Source organism: Microcaecilia unicolor, chromosome 3 (genome assembly GCF_901765095.1).
Source record: "Microcaecilia unicolor chromosome 3, aMicUni1.1, whole genome shotgun sequence".
Classification (NCBI taxonomy): domain Eukaryota; kingdom Metazoa; phylum Chordata; class Amphibia; order Gymnophiona; family Siphonopidae; genus Microcaecilia; species Microcaecilia unicolor.
This window is the reverse complement of record NC_044033.1, coordinates 172,411,768-172,435,577: the sequence shown is the minus strand read 5'-3', so window position 1 is coordinate 172,435,577 and position 23,810 is coordinate 172,411,768. Positions and strand designations below refer to the sequence as shown.

The 23,810-nt window shown below is 43.6% G+C and overlaps 1 protein-coding gene across 1 annotated transcript in view; it reads right to left on the bottom strand.

Annotated features, from left to right (window-relative positions):
- Positions 1-10,939, bottom strand: part of AGAP2 (ArfGAP with GTPase domain, ankyrin repeat and PH domain 2) — a 503,122-nt gene extending 492,183 nt beyond the window's left edge. Inside the window, exon 1 of the mRNA XM_030196588.1 lies at positions 10,799-10,939. Coding sequence (XP_030052448.1) covers positions 10,799-10,919 — 121 coding nt within the window. The 5' untranslated portion in view covers positions 10,920-10,939. The remainder of the gene's footprint in view (positions 1-10,798) is intronic.
- Between the last annotated feature and the right edge of the window lie 12,871 nt (positions 10,940-23,810).

Below are 23,810 nucleotides of genomic sequence, written 5' to 3'. Positions count from 1 at the left end.
GAGACCACTTGTGCGGTTGCATTTATTTATTTGGATTTTGTTCACACCTTTTTCAGTAGTAGCTCAAGGTGAGTTACATTCAGATACATTGGATATTTATCTGTCCCAGGAGGGCTCACAATCTAATTTTGTACCTGAGGCAATGGAGGGTTAAGTGACTTGCCCAAGATCACAGGAAGCAGCAGGGGGATTTGAACCAGCCACCTCTGGGTTGCAAGACCGGTGCTCTAACCACTAGGCCACTCCTCCACTACATTATTCTGCTCAGTTGGCTAGGGTATTGTTTTTGCCCACCAGATAAGTGGCTCGAAGGGACATGCCATGTTGGCGAGCCCAATTCCACATCTAGACAGCCTCCTGACACAGAGGGCATGAGCCGGTGACCCCCTGTTAAGTTTCTACCTCTAGAGAAATTTTCAATTTAAAACTACAGGGAAAAGGGATTGTACACTATCAGGCTTATTTTCGAAAAAGAAGGGCACCTATCTTTCGACACAAATCAGGAGATGGGCGTCCTTCTCTCAGGATCGCCCAAATTGGCATAATCGAAAGCCAATTTTGGGCGTCCTCAACTGCTTTCCGTCGCGGGGACGACCAAAGTTCCCGGGGGCGTGTCGGAGGTGTAGCGAAGGCGGGACTGGGGCGAGCCTAACAGATGGGCGTCCTCAAGCAATAATGGAAAAAAGAAGGGTGTCCCTGACGAGCACTTGGCTGACTTTACTTGGTCCATTTTTTCTTATGACCGAGCCTTAAAAAGGTGCCCGAACTGACCAGATGACCACTGGAAGGAATCGGGGATGACTTCCCCTGACTCCCCCAGTGGTCACTAACCACCTCCCACCCCGAAAAAAACAACTTTAAAAACTTTTTTTTGCCAGCCTGAAATGTTATACTCAGGTCCATCGCAGCAGTATGCAGGTCCCTAGGGGGGGAGGTATGCGTGTGTCAGCGGAGGTATAGCGAAGGCATGGACGGCCTTCTTTCAAACATTTTGGACATCCTGAACTGCCCCCCTCCCACAGGGACAGCCAAATTTCAAGGGGTGGAGTGGAAGAGTGGCCTAGTGGTTAGAGCACTGGCCTTGCAATCCAGAGGTGGCCAGTTCAAATCCCACTGCTGCTACTTGTGATCCAAAATTTAAATAAATAAAGGGGGTGTCAGAGGCATAGCAAAGGCATGAACATCCTTCTCGCAGAAACATCCACATTTTGGACGTCCTCAACTGCCGTCGCAGGGACGCATAGCAAAGGACATCCTTCACCCATACTCTAAAAAAAAAAAAAGACGTCCCTGACGAGCACTTGGACGTTTTCACCTGGACTTGTATTTTTCTAAGGTTGTAGATGGCTATTTAAGGTTGTAGACGGCTATTATACACGCAGCTTGTCTGCATGTATGAAGCCGTCTTTGGCATGCACAGAGCAGCCACGCATAATGCTTGGCTTCTCTGCCCTGGCTTCCCCTCCTTAGGAAGGAAATCATGTGCAAATGAGCTAACAGTGAGCAGCTCATTTGCATGCGATTTCCTTCATGCATGCCCATTCCTTTCCGATTCGCTATGCCGATTCCTTTCCGTTCAGTTAGTGCATCAGTTAGTCCACTGCAGTGCCCCCTAGGGTGCCCGGTTGGTGACCTGGCATGTCAAGGGGACCAGTGCACTATGAATGCTGGCTCCTCCCACAACCAAATGAGTTGGATTTGGTCGTTTTTGAGATGGGCATCCTCGGTTTCCATTTTGGCCGAAAACCGGGGACGACCATCTCTAAAGTCGACCATCTTAACATTTAGGTCGACCATCTCTAAGGTCGACCTAAATGTTAAGATTTGGGGTTCCCCGACCGTATTATCGAAATGAAAGATGAACGCCCAACTTGTTTCGATAATACGGGTTTCCATGCCCCTTCGCGGGGACATCCTGCAAGGACGCCCTCAGGAAAACTTGAGCGCCCCGTTCGATTATGCCTCTCCACGGAAACTAGTTAATAATATTTGCTTCCCTCTCTTTTATTTTTATTTTCTTTCTGAGACTGAACTGGACCTTTCTGTGCCTGTTTTAAGACTATCTGTTAATGCTTTGGCAGAAACTTCAAGTTTTAAAACTATGGGGAAAAGTGTATGGAGACTAACTAATAAAGTTTTCTTCAACAGCAAAGGGAGCAAGGGCCTATTAGGAAGCTTGTAGAGTAGGTTAGCAAGATAGGTTTATGGATGGGTGGTGGGTCGGTGATGTATAGAAATGATAAGTAGTAGTAATATGTAGGTAGGGAGGTTACTAGATGGGTGGAAGTAGTAAGTTAGGTGGGACAGTAGTCATGTAAGAGTGGTGTAATTTGGTGGGAGGGGGTGAGTTAGTGAGGGTATGGTTGTGGGATCTCTGATCTCAGAGGTCCGGAGCTGGGCCAGAGAGCCATTAATATTTTATATGTTTATGTTTATTTTGGATTTCATATACCATCTTTCTTTCATCAAACCAAGGTAATGTACAATTCATATTAGAACAGAAACAGAAAAAAATTATATCATATAAAGAAAAGAGGGGTCCTTTTACCAAGCTGTGGTAAAAAGGGACCTGTGGTAGCGGCGGGGGCCATATTTCCCGCACGACAGGGCCCTTTTTACCGCAGTGGGTATAAAGCCCCTAAAAATAAAATGTCCATGCAGTAAGATTACTCTTACCGTGTGGCCATGTGGCAGGGAGCACTTATCGCCACCCACTGAGGTGGTGGTATGGGCTCCCACTGTAACCCATCAGTAACCGGGAGCGTGCAGTGCTGCTTGATTACCGCCAGGTTAGTGCCACAGTAAAAATAACAAATATTTTGGTGCGCCAGAAATGGCGCACACTTGAGGCAGAAATACCACCTGTGGCCACGTTGGGCCAGCAGTATTTCCATATTGCCGCACGGCAACCCTATCATAAAAGGGCCCCTCAGAGAGGGAAAATCCAGAAGGTAGAGGAGAAAGGAGCAGGCAAATACCCAGTGTACCTGAATGTAACTCACCTTGAGCTACTACTGAAAAGGTGTGAGCAAAATCCAAATAAATAAATAAATCCATGCCACCATATATCCTCTAATACACTTGAAAAAATAAACACATTTTTAAAGGGGTTAAAGCACCCCTAAATTTGGGATAAGATGATTCAAGTTGTAATTATGTGGAGAGTGTATTCCAGAAAGAGCATCATGTTGAGTCCAGATGGGCAGCAGAGACTGGTGGAATAATAAGCCGAAAGCCACAAGAGTGTATATTTTATATTTAAAATGGTAGTCAAGTTAGTGCGCCTTTTAATTTTACTACCATTTTTAGTGAACCTACCAAAAGTTTTTTAAAAAGTGTACTAAGCTTAGCACATACTTTTATTTCTGTTTTAGTGTACATTTTTGTTCTACTGTGCTTTTTGAACTTTTGATGCATTTGCAAACAATTTTCTACTGCACTGGGAGTTAACTCAGTTTTATCATGTGAGCAAAGCACTAATTGTTGGCACATATTCTACGTCACACCTTATTGCGCTGGCCTCTATTTTAGAAGAATCTGGCAGCATATTTGACAAAGGTGACCTTTTACTAAAGTGCATTAAACAGCCAACGTGCAAATTAGAGCATAGTTAGCACACAAATGCGGTAACTGTTATCATATTAGAAGGACACAAAATGCTGCATTAGGGAGTGGGAACTGGCTGGGTTATAAGTGGAGAATTTATTTATTTATTAATTTGCTACACTTGTATCCCACATTTTCCCACCTATTTGCAGGTGAACATAGACTGCACATTAGTACAATTAGCACATAGTATCTATTATGTACTACATGCTGTCACTTTTGCAGTTAGTATGGATACATTTGACACCTGCACTAACTGCAAATAAACAATTTCTGTATCATAACTGCAGGGAACATGCCTCCAATAGTTACTGCATAGACTGTACTTACCAATCATTAACTTTTGATGTTAAAGTGTAATGTATACAAAATCTTACCACACTTCAATAAAAGGGCACCTAAATAAGCTGGGGAACCTTGGATTGTGAGAGATGTATTTTATTTCTATGTGTGTCATATGATACATATTATTTTTGTGTGTTTTATATTGATTTTATGTTTTCACACCTCACTTTGAGCACTAGTTTCTTACATGGGTAATAAATAGAAATAAAGAAGCCCCCCCCCCCCCCCCACACCCATAGTGAAAGAGTTGGGACAATTAGAGGGGCATTTTCGATATGATGTCCAAGCCCAACTGTAAATGTCTAAAATTCTCATCCTGAACAAAGCAATTTTTGAACAAGAAAAACATCTATTTTTTTGTTTAGAAAATAGCTATTTTCCAGACATCTTTGTCCTCAGTATGTATTTCTTTAGGTACCATTTTTTAAAAGTCCTAGAGAAAAATCCACAAAAACAAGCCATTGGGGCATATGTCTGGCAACATTCCTAGTAAACTTGCGACCCACATATCGTAGCAGAGCAGAGCAGAGTGGCAACCTAGTAGTCAGTGCAGTGGACTTTACATAAAGGGACCCAGGTAAAAATCCTACCTTAACGCCCTTATTTTGTATTGTGAGCCCTCCAGGAACACCTATAAGCCTACCACACCTAACTATACACCACTACAAAAGCTCTCAGATGTCTCCTCTCTATAGGTACAGTTGGTATTTTGTGGGTTTTGGAAGGCTCACAATTTGCACCCCATGTTATTAATTAGAGTGGTTTCCGTTTCTCTACAGTCCACCGCACTAATCACTAGCCTACTCCTGGAGCCAGCTTCCTGCTCTAATAGGAATGGCCATAATATCGGAAGCTGTCACAGAGCCCGGTATGTACTGTCACTGCAACATCATGGGGGGGGGGGGGTGGAAGGGGATCATGCCTTAATCCCGCCAATAGTCAACTGGTCAGTTAGGGCACCTTTTTCTGACAGACATGACTGAAACAGGTCAAGAAAAAAACATCCCAATTTTTGTCCTAAACGGGGTTTTTTTGTTCCATTAGCCCTGAAAAAGTCCAAATTCTGTGCCTGCCCAAATCCGCCTGCTTAACCAGGGTAGCTGGCATCAGCAATTAAACTAAAACCTAGGGGAAGACCAACAGTTGTTCAAAAACGCATGGTTCGGAACAAGGTATCTTTCAAAGATATCACCAAAACAGGGAAGATAGGGTATCCCGATAGTGAGGTTGCAAAAGAGACCATAGTAGATCAGGTGTCCTTAAATAAAAATCAAACAAAAGATGGCAAATTAACACTGTCAACTTCTGAGCAAGATGTTGTGTAGTGGAGGATTGGCCTAGTGGTTAGGGTAATGGACTTTGGTCCTGGGGAACTGAGGAACTGAGTTTGATTCCCGGCACAGGCAGCTCCTTGTAACTCTGGGCAAGTCACTTAACCCTCCATTGCCTGCCGCATTGAGCCTGCCATGAGTGGGAAAGCGCGGGGTACAAATGTAAATAAAATAAATAGGAAAAACAAACATACGTCTATATGCGAATGCCAGAAGCCTAAGAAATAAAATGGGAGGTAGAATATATTGCACTAAATGAAAAATTAGATATGATAGGCATCTCTGAGACCTGGTGGAAGGAGGATAACCAGTGGGACACTGTCATACCAGGGTACAAATTATAGAGTGATAGGGTGGATCGAATTAGTGGAGGGGTAGCTTTGTATCGTAAGGAGGGCCATGAATGAAATAGATTGAAAATTCTGAAGGAAATAAAACACATCTTGGAATCCCTATGGATTGAAATTCCATGTGTAAAGAGGAAAAGGATACTGATAAGAGTGTACTACCATCCACCTGGCCAGAATGAAGAGGTTAACAAACTGATTTCAATTACCCCAATATTGACTAGGTAAATATAACATCAGGGCACGCTAGGGAGGTAAAATCCTTGACGAAATCAAGGACTGCTTTATGGAGCAGCTGATACAGGAGCCAACAAGAGAAGGAAAAATTCTAGACCTAGTCCTTAGTGGAGCGCATGACCTGGTGCAGGACGTAATGGTGCTGGGGCCGCTTGATAACAATGATCATAACATGATCATATTTGATATCAACTCTGGAGTAAGTACACACAGGAAATCCAATACATTAGCATTTAACTTTCAAAAAGGAGACTATGATAAAATGAGAAGAACGGTGAAAATAAAACTTAGAGGAGCAACTGCGAAGGTCAAAAATTTACATCAGGCATGGATGCTGTTCAAAAATACCACCCTGGAAACCCAGGCCAAATATATTCTGTGTATTAAAAAAGGAGGAAGGCAGACCAAATGACAGCCGGCATAGTTAAAAAGTGAGGTGACGAAAACTATTAGAGCTAAAAGAAAATCCTTCAGAAAATGGAAGAAAGAACCGACTGAAAATAATAAGAAACTGCATAAGGAATGGAAAATCCAATGCAAAGTGCTGATAAGGAAAGCAATGAGGCAAAAGCACATAGTAATTTTTTTTTAGCTATATTAAAAGCAAGCAGCCGGCAAAACAATTGGTTGGACCACTAGATGACCGAGGGGCAAAAAGGGCATTCAGGGAACACAAAGCCATAGCTGAGAGATTAAATTAATTCTCTGTTTTGGTCTTCACCGAGGAAGATTTGGGAGAGATACTGGTGCCAGAAATGGTATTCAAAGCTGACGAGTCAGAGAAACTGAATGAAATCTCTATAAACCTCGAGGATGTAATGGCTCAATTTGACAAATTGAAGAGTAGCAAATCTCCTGCACCGGATAGCATTCATCCCCGAGTACTGATAGAATTTAAAAATGAACTGGCGGAACTATTGTTAGTAATATGTAATTTATCTTTAAAATCAAGCATGGTACCAGAAGATTGGAAGTTGGCCAATGTAACGCCGATTTTTTTAAAAGGTTCCAGAGGAGATCTGGGAAACTATAGATCAGTGAGACTGATGTCAGTGCCCAGCAAAATGGTAGAGGCTATTATTAAGAACAAAATTACAGAGCATATTCAAAAGCATGGATTAATGAGACAAAACTGCCTCACCAATCTATTACATTTCTTTGAAGGGGTGGACAAACATCTGGATAAAGGTGAGCCGGTCGATATTGTGTAGCTGGATTTTCAAAAGGCATTTGACAAAGTACCTCATGAATGACTCCAGAGGAAACTGGAGAGTCATGGGATTGGAGGTAGTGTCCTATTGTGGATTAAAACTGGCTAAACAACAGAAAACAGAGTAGGGTTAAATGGTCAGTATTCTCAATGGAGAAGGGTAGATAGTGAGGTTCCCCAGAGGTCTGTGCTGGGACGGCTGCTTTTTAACCTATTTATAAATGATCTAGAGATGGGAGTAACTAGTGAGGTAATTAAATTTGTTGAGGACACAAAGTTATTCAAAGTTGATAAATCGTAAGATGATTTGGAAGAGTGGGCATCTAGATGGCAGATGACGTTTAATGTGAGCAAGTGCAAAGTGCTGCATGTGGGAAAGAGGAACCCGAATTATAGTTACGTAATGCAAGGTTCCACATTAGGAGTCACCGACCAGGGGATATAGGCGTTATCATTGATGATATGTTGAAACCCTCTGCTCAGTGTGCGGCGGTGGCTAAGAAAGCAAAAAGAATGTTAGGTATTATTAGGAAAGGAATGGAAAACAAAAATGCAGATGTTATAATACCTTTTTATCAAACCATGCTACAACGGCACCCCAAATATTGCGTTCAATTCTGGTCATCGTATCTCAAAAAAGACAGAGTGGAATTTGAAAAGGTATAGAGAAGGGCAATGAAAATGATAAAGGGGATGGGACGACTTACCTATGAGGAAAGGCTAAAGTGGCTAGGGCTCTTCAGCTTGGAGAAAAGACGGATGAGGAGAGATACGATAGAGGTCTATAAAATAATGAGTGGAGTGGAACAGGTAGACGCTTGTTTACTCTTTCCAAAAATACTAAGACTAGGGGGCATGCAATGAAGCTACAAAGTAGTAAATTTAAAACAAATAAAAAATATATATTTTTTACTCAACCTGTAATTAAACTCTAGAATTCGTTGCCTGAGAATGTAGTAAAAGCAGTTAGCTTTGCGGGGCTTAAAATATGTTTGGATGGCTTCCTAAAGGAAAAGTCCAAATACCATTATTAAAATGGACGGGGAAAATCCACTGCTTATTTCTAGAATAAGCAGCATAAAATTAATTGCACCATTTTGGGATCTTGCTAGGTATTTGTGACCTGGATTGGCCACTGTTGGAAACAGGATGCTGGACTTGATGGACCTTCGGTCTGTCCCTGTATGGCAATATTTTTTTACTTATAAAACCATCTCAAATCCGAGATTCAAAAACTGCGACTTGGATGTTTTCTTTTGAAAATGTCCATCTGCTGCTTTGTGCAGCTTTTGAGACTTTTTCTCTTTTGAATATGAACACCTTAGTAAATACAGGTAGAGAAACAAGATTTTTTGCATTTAGCTCATGCCTTTTAGTAAAAAGCTCAAGTTGTTACGTTCAGGTACAATAGGGTACAAGTGAAAATGGAGAGATTTTATAAAGCTATAACCACATGGAAAGCATGTTTTACACACGGAAACGGGCTTTCATAAAAATATGTGTGGGTGTACATAGATAAGAAGGCACAGAGAAAGTGTACATTTTAACTGTAACACAAGTTGGTGTTCCCCGGAGCATAGTCTGGGCAAAGCTAGTGCTGAGTTATTATGTAAGCCTATGTATTTTATAAATTGTGCAAGTAAATGCAAAGACTACACACACACATTTACACCTGCCTCAGAGCAGATGAAACTTTGTGCAAGAGCATTTATGCCTTACTGGGGCTGATTCTAGTGCCTATTTCACAAAGGCACATAGACACGGATGTTGCCTTTTTAAAATACATCCAAAAATCCACAAAAAAAGAGTTTCCACAATACTAGAAATAACATATATCTTCAATGTAAACAAAAATGTTTACATGTATCTTCTTTTTAAAAATTTGTGATGGACCATCAAATAATGCACAGTCCAAAATATACATTCTTGTGCTTATTGAAAACACTGTGCAAACTCATAATTTAACCAGTCTCCATAAAAAGACTTGTCATTTACCTTAAAATAAAGAAAATCTCCAATGCTGTAAGGCATTTTATTGTTTGAATCTATGCAATATTTGTGCAAACAGGCATAAAAAGCACCTCTATTGACATCCCACATAGAAACCCTGTTATAAAATCAAGCCCTATGTAACTTGCTTAGGATCAGAGTCAATTTTATCAGAAAGCAGAAATCAGAACTTGTATTCAAGAATCTCCCCTTCACAGGGCTCTATCAGATCACACCTCATCTTTACTTTTTCTCAAAATGTTTTCTTTCCTAAACACATAAAGAACAATTCTATAATCGGGCACCTAATTTCCGTGCCACTTGCACACCACTTAAGTGAGTGTACATTTAAATGTATAAGTGGCAGCAAGGCGACTATGCACTATTCCAAAAGGGCATATAAGTGGCATACAGCATAAATACAAGGGAGGCATTCACATGAGTAGAGCTTGGAAGGAGCATGGGTGGTGCTGCCACTTACACGTGCAAGTTACACGCCACTGTAACATTTACATGACCATAGTTATGCCAAGTCTACAGATAGTGTAAGTGCGGGAATGTAAATGCTAGGTGTGCCAAATGCCAGGTTACTCTAGAATTCTATAACAGAATCTGGACGCCCAGATGCAGTTAGAATAGGCTCTCACCATGCAGCATCAGGTTCCTAAAAGAAGGCACCCACCTACAGAATTGCCTCTGTAGGCCCCTATTTACTGAAGTGTGTTAAGGTTTTGCAGTTAAAGTGCAGCAACCGCAAAACTTTCTTGTGTTAACTGCTGGGGGAGTTCCAAGCAGTTTCTGATTAAGTTAATGCAGAGAGAAAAAAAATTTATCCATATGAATTCCATTACAGATAATGAAATATGGTTAGCTATACCAATTCAAGTGGTGTTAACTGTGCCGTAATCTACAGGATTAAATATTAACATGCAATTACTTAATATGTATTAACTGTAAGGCACAATCCCCACCCAATCTCCATCCTATTTCACATGTTAACTGCTAAAGCACTATCTTAACTGTTAGCTTGCATTAAGTGCAGGGTCAACTAAATAGGGTCCATATACATATGTTGTACATTAGCACAGTGAAATTTGCCAGCAGCAGCACTGATTGTTAAGGCTTCATTCTTGGCTACTGTGAGTCAATATACAATAGGATGCTGGCCAGCACAAGTCCCCAACAGCAATATAGGTCTTGTTTTAGCAATGAATATTGAGTGAGGTTGTGATATCCTGAAAACCTGAGCTGTGTTAGTGCTCTTAAGCACTGGAGTTCCTTACCTCTCTCTATTTAAAATGGTGATTGCATTATGTATATTTATGAAAGTTATGCAAATATTCACGTTAAAAGTACATAACTGACAATACCGATTTTTTTTCTGCCGAATAAGGCCTTTAAACTATCTTATCAACTTATCACATGGCTCCAGAACAATTGGGACAAGCTGAGCAGGTCCTGCTGTTGATACTGTATAAAAAAAACTTAGTTACAGGTTTTCCAAGAACAGCAAGAGTACAACTATATGGAGGTTAGACAGCCAAAACCAAAAAACACTGAGCCTGTCCATGAAGACCAGCTGTCAAATAACCCTGCTGGTCCTGGGAAGCACCTAAGCAGGTCTGGCAGTTATGATTAAACATGAAGATCTGAGATATGCAAATGTACCTTCTGCATATTTATTAGGAACCGGGTGGATGATGCATCTGAGGGTTAGACAGGGAAGCACTTACTTATCTCGACCCCTTTGCCTTCTTCACCTGGCTCCTTCCGGCTGAGGCCGCTCTCGGGACCAGGCGACGAAGCCACCGACGCCGTGTTCTTAGCAAAGATGCCACTGATAAACCGGAGCATCCTACGGTCGCGAGCCGCGGAGGTCCTACCGCCTTTCTCTGGCCCGACCTCGACCCCCTCGTGCAGTTCGCTGTTGTCCAGGGTCTTGCTTTTGCCCTTCCGGAAGCCCCGGGGGTCGCAGGAGGAGGGCGAGAGGGTGGCCCCCGTGCTCTTCAGAGCCTCGGTGCGGGGGCTGCTGCCCTTGGCCTTGCCCTTTCCCTCGCTCTCGGGCCACGATAGTCGGTTGGAATGCTTCTGGCTTTTGACCGGCTCCATTTTGAAAGGCTTGGTGCTGGTGGAGAGCTTGAGGAGCCGGCTCCCCTTACTCGTGGTTGGGGTAAGAAGCTTCACTCCGCTCTTCGGAGTACCTGGCTCCCTCACCTCAGGCCTGGGGTCGACTCGAACCTCTGTGGCCTTGTTGCCTAGCGACGCCGCGGGGGCCAGTCCTTTTTGTGTGGGACTGTTGCTGCCTAGCAACAGCGTCGGACCCGCGGGCGCCTTCCCCTCTCCTCCTGCGGAGTACTTGTTGCCTAGCGACACCGTCGGGCCCGCCGCGAGCGCCTTCTCCTCTCCCTGCTCTGGGCTCTTGTTGCCTAGCGACAGCAGCACTGGAACCACGGGCCCCTTCACCTCTACGCGCGCGGGGCTCTTGTTGCCTAGCGACGGCACTGGACCCGCGGGCTTGACACTCACGACCCGCGCGGGGCTCTCAGAGTCGGCCTCCTGAATCTTCACCGCTTCCTTCAGCCCTCGGGGACGAGGAGGAGGAAGGGGAACCCGCTCTGAAGGGGGAGGCCACCGCCTCTCTGCCACACCGCACACTGTCTGAGCTTCTTCTTGCAGGCCGAACCCCTTGCACCCCTGCTGTGCCTCCACGGGGCTGCCCACCGAAACCCCAAAAGAGTGATGGGTCTGGGCGAAGAAGTGCGGGCTGCTCTCCAGGCTGCCTGAGGAAGAGAGGCGATGCCTGCGGCTGGCTGCGCTCCCCGGGGCAGGCGAGCTCGGCGAGGTTTGCAGAAAGTAGTCAGAGGCCAGGCTGGTGCTAATCCACAAGGCATCCTGGCGCTGGAAAGCCAGTCGATCCTGCCGCTTGTTCCTGGGTTCCTCCGCCGCACCGTGGACATCGTCTCCCTTTCCCGTGTCCTTCTCCTCTTCCTTTTTCACGAGCTCAGGGGGGCACTGCGGGGAAGTTATCCTGGCTTCAGCCTTGAAAGCAGGGGGTGAGGTGGTGGAGGGTGCCTGCCCCAAAGAGCTGCTGCGGGGAGAGGGGCTCCCATCTCCCTTGGCCTCACCGACTGCTTCGAGCTTGACTAGGGTGAGGGAGATGAGATACGTGGTCCTTCGCTGCAGGGTGGCTCCTCTACTCATGGGGCCCAGCTGAAGCACACAGCACATAGACTGCAGGAGGCCACAGATCGGCTGCTAGAACACTGATTGTATCTTAAGTTTTAACACAGGATCACAAAAGGTTAAGGGATGATGAGGAAGCTGAAGTCAAAGAAGCAGAGATGGCAGTCCTGATCTCCTCTTAAAACTGTAATTCCTAGGTGTTTGTAAACGTATGAAGGCGCTCGATGTAGCCAAATTGGGGGTCTCATTCGAAGAAGCCAAAAGGAGAATCGGCCCCTTCAACCTGTTCCGTAAAAGCATGAGAAGGGAAGGGTGCAGTCTTTGGAAGCATCAGCTTAAAACGACAAATCCACATGGACAGAAGGATAATAAAAACGCCTGGAATACTGAAGAGCTATGATTTCTAAAAAAAAAATGAGTCTGTTTCATCGTGATTCTGGCGTGCCGCTGGTGAAGCATTCATACCCCATCAACAAAAGGTTTCATAATTCTTGCAGACATTCCCTGACGTGTGCCCTGGAGGGTGAGTTGCTGGACATGTCCCGTTGGAGGTGGTCGTCCATCGTGTGCCGTCTACTGGGAGAGAAAAATGAGCAAGTCTTGGTTACCCCTCAGAGAAACAGCAACCTAGAAATCGGGCATGCTTGTAGACCTTCTTTTTCTTCTTCCAGTGTGAAAAAAATCCACCTTGTTCTTTCTCTTTTGCTATGATCGTTGCCTACAGCCTTATTGAATTCTCGTTGCAAGTTGCATTTCAGCTGCTGATTTCTGTGTGTGTGCGGGAAGGGTGGAGGGTGGTGGAAGAGAGCAGTAGCTGAAAAATCCCACCTCACCCACACACATATGCACGGAGACACCCCCCCCCCCCCCCTATAGATGAAAGGAAATAAAGAAATGGGGACTTGCACAAAGCAGCCTGGGGGAGATGCAGTATAGCAAGAATAAGCTGTAAGCTTTGGATGTTGGATCAGAGAATGACAAAATCCAGAGTTCATACATACATCACAAGAAAGAAAAAAAATATTCCCTATTTCCCGTGCAAAAGAAACGAGAAATTGTACGTAAACCCTGAGAAGACCTGGACTGGAATACTTTTCATTCCTTTATTGTGTAATTTGCAGAAATGCTGAGTAGCAAATTTGATCACATACACTAACTAGGCGATAGTAGCTTATGTGGTAGAAAAAGGATTGGTTAATTGTTGACCACCCCAAGACGGCACTGGATTATTTAGAAAGCATTGGGTACTGGATACTTTATTCCCATCCCAACACACAGCTAAGTTAAAAATTATTGTTTCAATATACTGATGATATCACCTTTTATAAATTGCAGCAAATGCTTAACATTAGAACGTATGTTTGAAAATCGGGAAACCGGCCACAAAGACGTCTGTTATCTTGTGATGAATGCCATTTTATCTTACATCCCAGTATTTTCATGCCGTATAGTATTCCAATAGAATAACATATTGGCGTAAGCTTGAGACGTTCTCATAAGAAAACATGTATTAGTACAATTTAAAAACAACAGCAAGAAAACACAAAGGAGGTTTAGGAATAAAATCAGAACTGGCAGCAATAGCGATCACAAATAAGTCAAGATGATATTTTGAATATTCCAGCTATGATCAATTATATATGCATTGCAAATGGGTGGATCAACGTTGTAGCGCGATTGGATAAGCAAGCTACTTTCTTTGTGACATCACCACGACGGAGCACAAATCATATTTCCAGGAGGCATTACAGCAATTCTTCGTTGTTTAACTCGTTTAGCCTGGCCTCAAGTAGTCCTTCCGGGGCTATTGCAGTGGGAGGTACCATACACGTGGCTTGCCACCATACATACAAAAATAATGCACTTTCAGATAGATGCACTTTTGTTTAAACTCTCTACAGTTTATATAAAAAGAGAGAGAGAGAACAATGTAGGATGTGATATATTTCTGGTAGGTATCCAGCAGGTGTGAAAAGATGATGAAAAATACACGTTTGCTTTTTGCCTCTTATGAATAAACTAAAATGGCAAATATTTTTAAAATATTAATTCAAACTGCCAGCCTCCAACTTACCCACATACATAACCACTTCAGTCTGGAAAAAGGCTTTTTTTTTTTAAGAGCTTAACAATATGTTGGGCATCTTTCTTCATTCCATCAAGGTAAGTGCATTCTACCTTTGACATAATTACTGGATTTTCTTTATAAATAATAGGCACTATACATGTATTTTTTATGATACCTTATACTTATCTATATCTTTTGCTAAGTTGAGTGCCTTTGGAATTTATCCTGGGGCCAGTGTTCACTTTTTTGATGACTGATATTGCAGAGAGCAGGATGGGAAATATTTCCTTGACACTAGATCTGCCACAGAATAAGCACTGCAGAAGGAATAGCCAGAATGAGGAGACCTTAAGTTTGAAGGCTGGTCAAGTTTTTGGTAGTTAATATTCTATATTTTTTAAAAGTGCAAAATCATGCATGAGGAGTGCAGAATTGACAGGGAGCAGTGCATGATGGGCGTGAAAAACTGATTATGCATCTACCAGAAGAGAGATTGCAGGGTGGTGCTCATAAAGCCAGGAATACTAGTTAAGTGTTTTGTCCAAGTTCATCTACTCTGTTCATTTACCCTACAATACCACAAAACCCACTGGACTGCTTTGTCTTTCCACTTTGACAAGGAAGAATCCTCTGTGGTTATACCATGCTTTTTAAAATTAGCAGTATTGATTTTGCACTTGTCTTATGTCCCCTTTATGCTCACCATTTCTATAAAGGCTGCTCCTCAGTGTACCCAACTAAAGCCCCATTTCATGATCTCATGTTTTAGAACTTCCTTTCTTTTGAAAAAAATGCTGCCTCTTTTATGATCATATCTGCTGTCTCCTTTCTTTTGTAGAGCTCCATTTCTTAGAGCTTATGGGCACCATATTACACTACTTTGGTTGCCGTTCTTTTGATTGCCCTTTCTCTGTCAATGTCTTTCTGAAGGTGTACCATTCAGAAGAGGCCACAATATTTCAAATGAGATCTCACTAATAATTTTGTACAGAGGCATTATCAATAATACCTCTTCCTTTGCATCCTACCATCCCTCTATCAGTGTCCTGCTCCCCTCTTCTTTCTCCGTGGAGTTCATTTTGATCACAAATGGATGCAGAGGCGGACTGACAGCGATCTGGGTCCCCCTTCGTCCCACATTTCTTCCTTCATTCCCATGGATCCAACATCTCTCTCCCCTCCCCAAATCCAGTATCTTTGTCCCCCTCCACAGATGCAATATCTCTCCCTTTCATTCTTTCTCCCTCCCCCATGTGCACCATCTCTGTCCCCTCCCTTGAGAGCTCCACCATCTGTGCCCCCTCCCCCACAACTGAGTCCAACATTTCTGCCTTCCTCCCCCAGGTTCAATATCTCTCTCCCTCCCGTGGCCAACATCTCCCTCTCTGTCCTCCATCCCCAGGTTCAGCCCCGCCCCCTGCATTTACCTCTAAAGTTCCTTTCTCCGTACAGGGTCCCAGCATAGCCTGTCTGCTGCAGACCAGAACTTTCTCTCTGCTGCGGCAAGCCCTTGCAGAAGCAGGAAGTTCCTGTAGGCTCCTTAACTGATTTACATTCCATGTGGGGTGTAACAGGAGAAAGCTCTCTAGCTAGTTTCCTGATTTCTACCTATGCCAATGAAGGCAAAACAAGTTATTTTTGGAACCCACACAAAGTGGGTGGTTGGTCGCATTGTCAAAAGTGTAGTTAAATATCTGCAGACAAACTGGGCACCTGCTTAAAAATTAGCATCAATACTTTAATTCTATCTTTGAGAGACAATATAAAATATATTGAATAAAGCCGGACTCGGAAATGATCCCTAAGGAACTCTACTAGTAAATACTCTTAAATTTAGCACCATCCTTTGTTGCCTATTCTAAGACAGTTTCTATCTCAGTTTACCACCTTAAGACCTATCCCTAGAATGCTCTTTATTTATTGTGTGGTACATTATTCAGTCTTAGTCTTGTTGAAATCCAAGTAGACCATATACAGTGCCTTTAGTCACCCCATCAAAGAAATTAAGCACATGTAGTAGTGTTTGATATACCCCTCTGATAAAATCAGGCTGCCTTGGATCCTATAATTTGCTCTATTATTTAACTGTTACTGAGGTCATATGAAGTCTTCCATAGTTACCAGCTCCCTCCCTCCCATTTTTATCCTCATTTCACATAGGGAACATGGCCTTATAAGATCCATCATATGTGTGTATTTGCTTTTTTCCCATCCCAGTATATCTGTTTATCCCTCTAATGACTTTTGAAGAGCTATATCCATTTTCATTCAAATTAGTTTCATGTGCCTTTGTGGTCCTGGCTCTCAGAATTCCTGTTTCTTTTTAATTTTTTTTATAGAGAAAATTGGTCAGTTGATTTTTCAAAAAAGTCATCGTTTAAATTAAGAAACTGAGAAAATGACGGCAGATGAAGGACATATGACTCATCCAGTCTGCCTATCCATATCATCCGCTACCTCTTCCTCCCCCTAAGAGATTCCACATGCCTGTCCCATGCTTTCTTGAATTCAGATACAGTCATTGCTTTACCACCTCCATTGGGAGGTTGTTGCACACATTCACCACCCTTTCCATAAATAAATATTTCTTTAGATTACTTACTTTTGAATCTATCCCCCTTCAACTTCTTATGCCCTCTTGTTCCAGAGCTTCCTTTCAGTTGAAAGAGACGTGCCTCCTGTGCATTTATGCCATGGGGATATTTAAATGTCTCAATCATATCTCCTTTCACTCGTCTTTCTTCCAAGTCTATGAGTCTCTCTGTATGCTTTATGATGAAGACCACTGACCATTTTAGTAGCCACCCTCTGGACCAACTCCATCCTCGTATCTTTTTGATGTGTTGTCTCCAGAATTTTACACAGTACTCTAAATGGGGCCTCACCAGAGACTTATACAGAGGCACTATCACCTCCTTTTCCTAATGGCCATTCCTTTTCCTATTTCTGGACTAATGTTCTATAGGGGAAAGCTGGGTAATGATGTACCTATTACACAGAAAATTCATATGAACGAGAGCCTCCATGCTAGACAGATGCAAGTAACTTTGCTCTGTGGCCCCTCCATGTGACTGCCCTCATTATAGCCTTTGCAGCCGGAACAGCTGAGCTGTATTGCAGGGTGTGGCTCTGGAGTCGGTGGAGTTCTACAATGCCCAGAATTATAAAAAGGAAGGGTACCCCAACTATAAAAGAGCTTTATGCTAACAAGGCCCTGAAGCCAGGTTCCTTCTGCGGAAAGAGTCCTACCAGAACGTGTTGGCATGGTGCAGCTTGTTGGACCAAGCTCGGAGGACATTCTGGCACTGGTGTTGCAAGAACTGCGGGCAGTAAAGCTAGATATTGCTGATATAGTAATGGCTAAGCTGGAGGAACGCATGGAGGAGCTTGCTGAGCATGTGGATCACTTGGACGGTCATGTGCACGATGTGGAAGTGGAAGTGGGCCAGGAATATGGCGTCCAGTTGCTGAACTCTACTACAAGGCATTTGGAAGTGCTGAGTGAGAAAGTTGAGGACTTGGAAAACAAGCTCCTGATCTAGCAGCCAGAAAGCCCAGTGCTTCACCTGCGATGACCGCCGTTCCCCAGCGGTTGAACCCCTGGGTGCTGGTCACCAACAGGACTTGAGGAGGGTCAGGACAGAGAGTGAGGCAGGGCAGAGACCTCGGTCTGCAGGTAGAAATCGTTTGAGGCAGACAGCAAATAAAGGACAGCTAGGCAGCATTCAGAAAGCTTGTCAGGTTCAAGTCTACCGGTCAGACAGCGTTCTGAAGATTGGTCGGGTTCAGGCTTACAGGTCAGACAGGCAGCACGCAGAAGGTTAGTCAGGTTCAGGCTTACAGGTCAGGCAGACAGCACTCAGAAGGTTCGTCAGGTTCAGACTTACAGGTCAGGCAGGCAGTGGTCCGAAGGTTGGTCAGATTCAGACTTACAGGTCAGGCAGGCAGTGTTCAGAAGGTTGGTTAGATTCAGGCTTACAGGTTAGGCAGGCAGCGTACTGGTCAAGTTCAGGCTTATAGGTCAGGCAAGGCAGCACTCAGAAGGTTGGTCAGGTTCAGGCTTACAGGTCAGGCAAGACTCTGAAAGTTGGTCAGGTTCAGGCTTACAGGTCAGGCAGGCAGCGCTCAGAAGGTTGGTTAGATTCAGGCTTACAGGTCAGGCAGGCAGCGTTCAGAAAAATAACAAGAAAAATGCACCAGTGCCACTTTCAGAAAAGTAGCTGAGGGCCCGAGACAGTAGCTGGCTGTCCCCTAAGAAGTGAGGGCGTCTGACATCACGGGGGACTGTGCCCTCACCAGGGGAGGAGCCAGAAAGGAGGAAGCCTGAGGAGGGACGCCCAAACCGCGCACGTGCCATGCGTTCTGATGCTACCAGGCTAAGCACTGCTACAACCGCGCTGCTCACACCACTGATGGCTCTGGGGACCGCACTGGTCACACTCATCGCCTGCAGACCCCAGGACCGAGCTGGAGCCGGGATCGTGACCGCGAGGACGGGTTTCCCGCTGAATATTATAAAGCATTGAATTTGGAGGTTTCTCCTCTGCTTACTAAGTTATTTGCTGAAGTGCTAGATGAGGCCTCCTTGCCAAGATCAATGAACAAGGCTAATGTGGTGGTCCTCTCCAAGCTGGGGAAAGATCCCTCAACTTGTGCTAGTTACCGGCCTATTGCTTTTCTTAATACAGATATGAAAATCTTCACAAAGGTTCTGGCAAGCAGATTGGACCACATTTCACCCAAATGAATCCACTGTGATCAAACTGGTTTTGTCCGGGATCGGCAGTTGGGGGACAACATTTGGAGGGCTATTAATATCATTGCCCCCACATAGAAAAGAGTCAAGAAAAGGCAGAATGTGGCGATAGATGCTGAAAAAGCAACAGGGCGGAGTGGTCTTACCTGTTCACGGTGATGGAAAAGTTAGGGTTGGGGGGTAATTATGGAACCTGGGTGTGGTCCCTTTATGCAGCACCTACAAGTGCTATTTTAGTGAATAGTATTCGATCAGTGTTTTCTTTACAGAGGGAAACCAGGCAGGGATGCCCTATGTCCCCCCTACTGTTTGAGATAGCTATAGAGTATTTTGCTTCTTATATTAGACAAACATCCAACATTGCACCACTAAAGGTAAGGGGGACCCACATAAGCTCTTGTTATATGCAGATGGCACTCTTATTTTATGGCAGACCCTCAACATTCTTTGTCCCACCTGTTGGACTTCTGAGAAGTTCTGAGAGAAGAGGACATTTCTCTGGTAAGTGAACATTATTTTGCTCTGTGCTTTGGGAACTTAAAGATTGGAGTTTAAAGGAGGAATTGTAGTTTATTGATAGGCAGAATTAAAAAAAAAAACCTTTATCAACTAGTCTCCATACCCTTTTCCCCCTAGTTTTAAAACTTGAACTTTGTACCACAGCATTAACAGTAAGCCTCTAGCAGGCACAGCAGGGCCTAGTTCAGTCTTAGGGGAGGGGGGGGGGGGGGAAGAAAGAAGCAAACATTATTAACCAGCTTCCATAGTGTACAACCCTTTTTCCATAGTTTTAAACTGAAATTTTCTCTAGAGGTAGACACTTTTCCCATAGTTTTAAACTGAAACTTTTTCTAGAGGTAAAACTTAACAGACAAATAACATTAAAAAGGATAGTAGCAAAGCTCAAATTTTGTTCTAAAATACAGTTTTTTTCTGTTCTTTGGCTACTGGAGAGGTAGAACTTTACTAACCTGATTAGGTTTTAATTAAGGTATGAGGACGTAGAATATTTGCAAAGATTAATAAGGGCAATTTGATTACTGAGTTAGCTTGAACTTTCTGCCACAGCCTACAACATTAACACATAGCCTCTAGAAGGCACATCAGGACCTAGTTTAGTCTTCAATCGCACCCACCCTCCCCAACTCCCACCAACCCCTAGCATAACCATTTATTGTCAGTTATTCTAGTTAGGATAACAACGGAGGAGTGCTCTTACAGGGTTTTAACTACATTTCTTTGCTTTCTAAGAAACAAATGCTACATAAATCACACAATATACCATATTAGACTAATATCCTTAATAGCTTAGCAAGTTATAAATTAGTGAAAAACTTAAATATACTAAGATGGAGACAGCAGTCCAGCACTGAGAGGGGTGCTATCCAGTCTTTTGTATTCAATGTCACATGTATGATTATCTCCCAGATGGTGAGCGGTTATATGTGTGTGCCCGATGCAAAGAGCTGCTAGCTCTCAGAGAATGGGTCCGTTTTCTTGAGGCTAGAGTAGCAGACTTCGAGGGGTTGAGGGAGACAGAGAGGTACATAGAGGAGACTTACAGAGAAGTTGTAGAGAAGTCCCACCTCCAGTCTGGCAGCCCTTGTGCTGCCTTGGAGGAGGGAGAGCTCCTAGAAGGAGAGCATCACCCTGATGAAGTAGGAAGTACTCCTGTAGCCAGGACCTGCCCACCAGGGGGATGGACTATCCTCTTTTACCAAGGATATGTTTCCAAGAACTTCTGCCCAGGTGGGAACGGTTAGGACAGCTATTGTAGTTGGTGATTCGATCATTAGGCATGTAGATAGCTGGGTGGCTGGTGGATATGAGGATCGCCTGGTGCAAAGGTGGCGGATCTCACACAACACCTAGACAGAATCTTAGATAGTGCTGGGGAGGAGCCGGCTGTCTTGGTACATGTGGGTACCAATGACAGGAAAATGTGGGAGAGAGATTCTGGAAGCCAAATTTAGTCCAGATCCTCCAGGGTAGCATTTTCAGGAATGCTCCACGTTCAACGCGCAGGACCGAAAAGGCAGGCAGAGCTCTGAAGTCTCAATGCGTGGAAGAGTTGATGGTGCAGGGATAAGGGATTTAGATTTGTTAGGAACTGGGCAACATTCTTGGAAAGGGGGAGACTCTTCCGAAAGGATGGGCTCCACCTTAACTGAGATGGAACCAGGCTGCTGGCGCTAACTTTTAAAAAGGAGATAAGAGTTTTTAAAGTAGAATTGGAGGAGGGGGGAAGCTGACAGTCACCCAGGAGTACGTGTACAGTGTGGAGTATCCTTGAAGGATACTATTGAAACAGGACATTTAGGGAATCCCAGTGGAGAGGTTTCAACAATGCTGATAATAAGCCAGGTGTGCTTAATGAGAGAGCAGGATAAACGATGCACATTGTCCCCTTCGACTTGTAGATCCAAGCAAAAAGTACAGTTTGAAGTGCCTGTATACAAATGCTGAAAGCCTAAAAACTAAGATGGGAGAGTTAGAGAATATAGCAGTAAATGATGAGGTAGGTATAATAGGCATCTCAGAGACTTGGTGGAAAGAGGACAATCAATGGGACACTGTGTTACAGGGTACAAATTGTATTGCAGTGATAGAGAGGATTAAATTGGAGGGAACTGAGTCAAATTAAATAAACATTCCACATGAAACAGATAGCAATGTGGAATCATTATGGATACGAATTCCATGCGTGAAGGGAAGGAGTATTCTTGTAGGGCTGTGCTACTGTCCATCGGGACAAAACAAACAGACAAATGAAGAAATGTTTACAGAGATTAGGAAAGCTGGCAAATTGGGTAACACTATAATAATGGGTGGTTTCAATTACCCTCAAAATAATGGAATCTGTAGAACTCAAAACTAACACTGCAAAGTTAGTTCTACATATATTTAACTTAGTATTCAAAGGCAAAGTCTTATGTATTTCAGTGAAAGAATGATGGGGGAAAAAAAAGATTTTAGTACTATCGGAGGCACCTCAGTTTGACAGAAACACCTTCATAAATAAAGAGGACTCCTTTTAATCATAAGTCTACAGAAAAAACTCCACTCCCAAATAAATATTCATGAAACAAAAACAAGACCACCTTTCAAGAATACCAAAAGGACGAGACTCAATTTTATAGTGAGTATCTTGAAAAAATCTTTACTTATCTTGGATGGCAGAAGTATTCCTTGTCATATGCCTTTTAATTATAGTAATAATCCACAGATATCCCAACAGGGAAGCCCTGTTTCGCTTTTATCAGGCTGCTTCAGGGGATGAAACTTCTTCAATCAATAAACATCCAAGATCGCATATATTCTCCACCCAATTAGTCTCTAGTGGCACTTTACAAGATACTCGCTATAAAACTGAGTCTCATCCTTTTGATATTCTTGAAACGTGGTCTTGTTTTTGTTTCATGAATATTTATTTGGGGATGGAGTTTTTTTTGAAGACTTTTGATTAAAAGGAGTCCTCTTTATTTATGAAGGTGTTTCTTTCAAACTGAGGTGCCTCCGATAGTACTGAAGTATTTTTTTCTCCACCATTCTTTCATTGAAATACACAAGACTTGCCTTCGAATACTAAGTATATGTAAGTATATGTAGAACTAACTTTGGAGTGTTGATTTCAATTACCCAATATTGACTGGATAAATGTTACATCAGGGAGTGCCAGGGAGATAAAAGTTCTGTTTGCGTGTCCTCCCATACCTCTAGTAGGGAAGACTTTCCTGAAACTCAAGCAAGACCACGGAACCATGATCCTGATTGCACCCTTCTGGCCACGTCAGATTTGGTTCCCTCTTCTTCTGGAGTTGTCCTCCAAAGAACTGTGGAGATTGGAGTGTTTTCCAACCCTCATCACTCTGGATGAGGGGTCGCTTCTACATCCCAACCTCCAGTCTCTGGCTCTCACGGCCTGGATGTTGAGAACTTAGAAGTTGCCTCTTTGGGTCTTTCGGAGGGTGTCTCCTGAGTCTTGCTTGCTTCCAGGAAAGATTCAACAAAGAGGTTTTACTCTTTCAAATAGAGGAGGTTTGCCATCTGGTGTGTAGCAAAGCCCTATATCCTCTATCTTGTCCTACACAGACCCTGCTTGAATACCTTCTACACTTGTCAGAGTCTGGTCTCAAGACCAACTCCGTAAGGGTTCACCTCAGTGCAATTAGCACTTATCATTGGCGTGTAGAGGATAAGCCTATCTCTGGATAGCCTTTAGTTGTTCACTTCATGAGAGGTTTGCTTTTGTCAAAGCCCCCTGTCAAACCTCTGCCAGTGTCATGGGATCTCAATGTCGTTCTCACCCAGCTGATGAAAGCTCCTTTTGAGCCACTGATTTCCTGCCATCTGAAGTACTTGACCTGGAAGGTCATTTTCTTGGTGGCTGTTACTTCAGCTCATAGGGTCAGTGAGCTACAGGCCCTAGTACTGGATGCACCTTATACTAAGTTTCATCACAACAAAGTAGTCCTCCGCACACACCCTAAGTTCCTGCCGAAGGTGATGTCAGAGTTCCATCTAAACTAGTCGATTGTCTTGCCAACATTTTCTCCCCGTCCTCTTGTCAACCCTAGCGAAAGCAGTTTGCACACCTTGGACTGCAAGAGAGCATTGGCCTTTTACGTGGAGCGGACGAAGCCTTCAGACAGTCCGTCCAGTTGTTTGTGGCTTTTGATCCCAACAGGAGTGGAGTCGCCATCGGAAAACACACAATCTCCAATTGGCTAGCAGATTG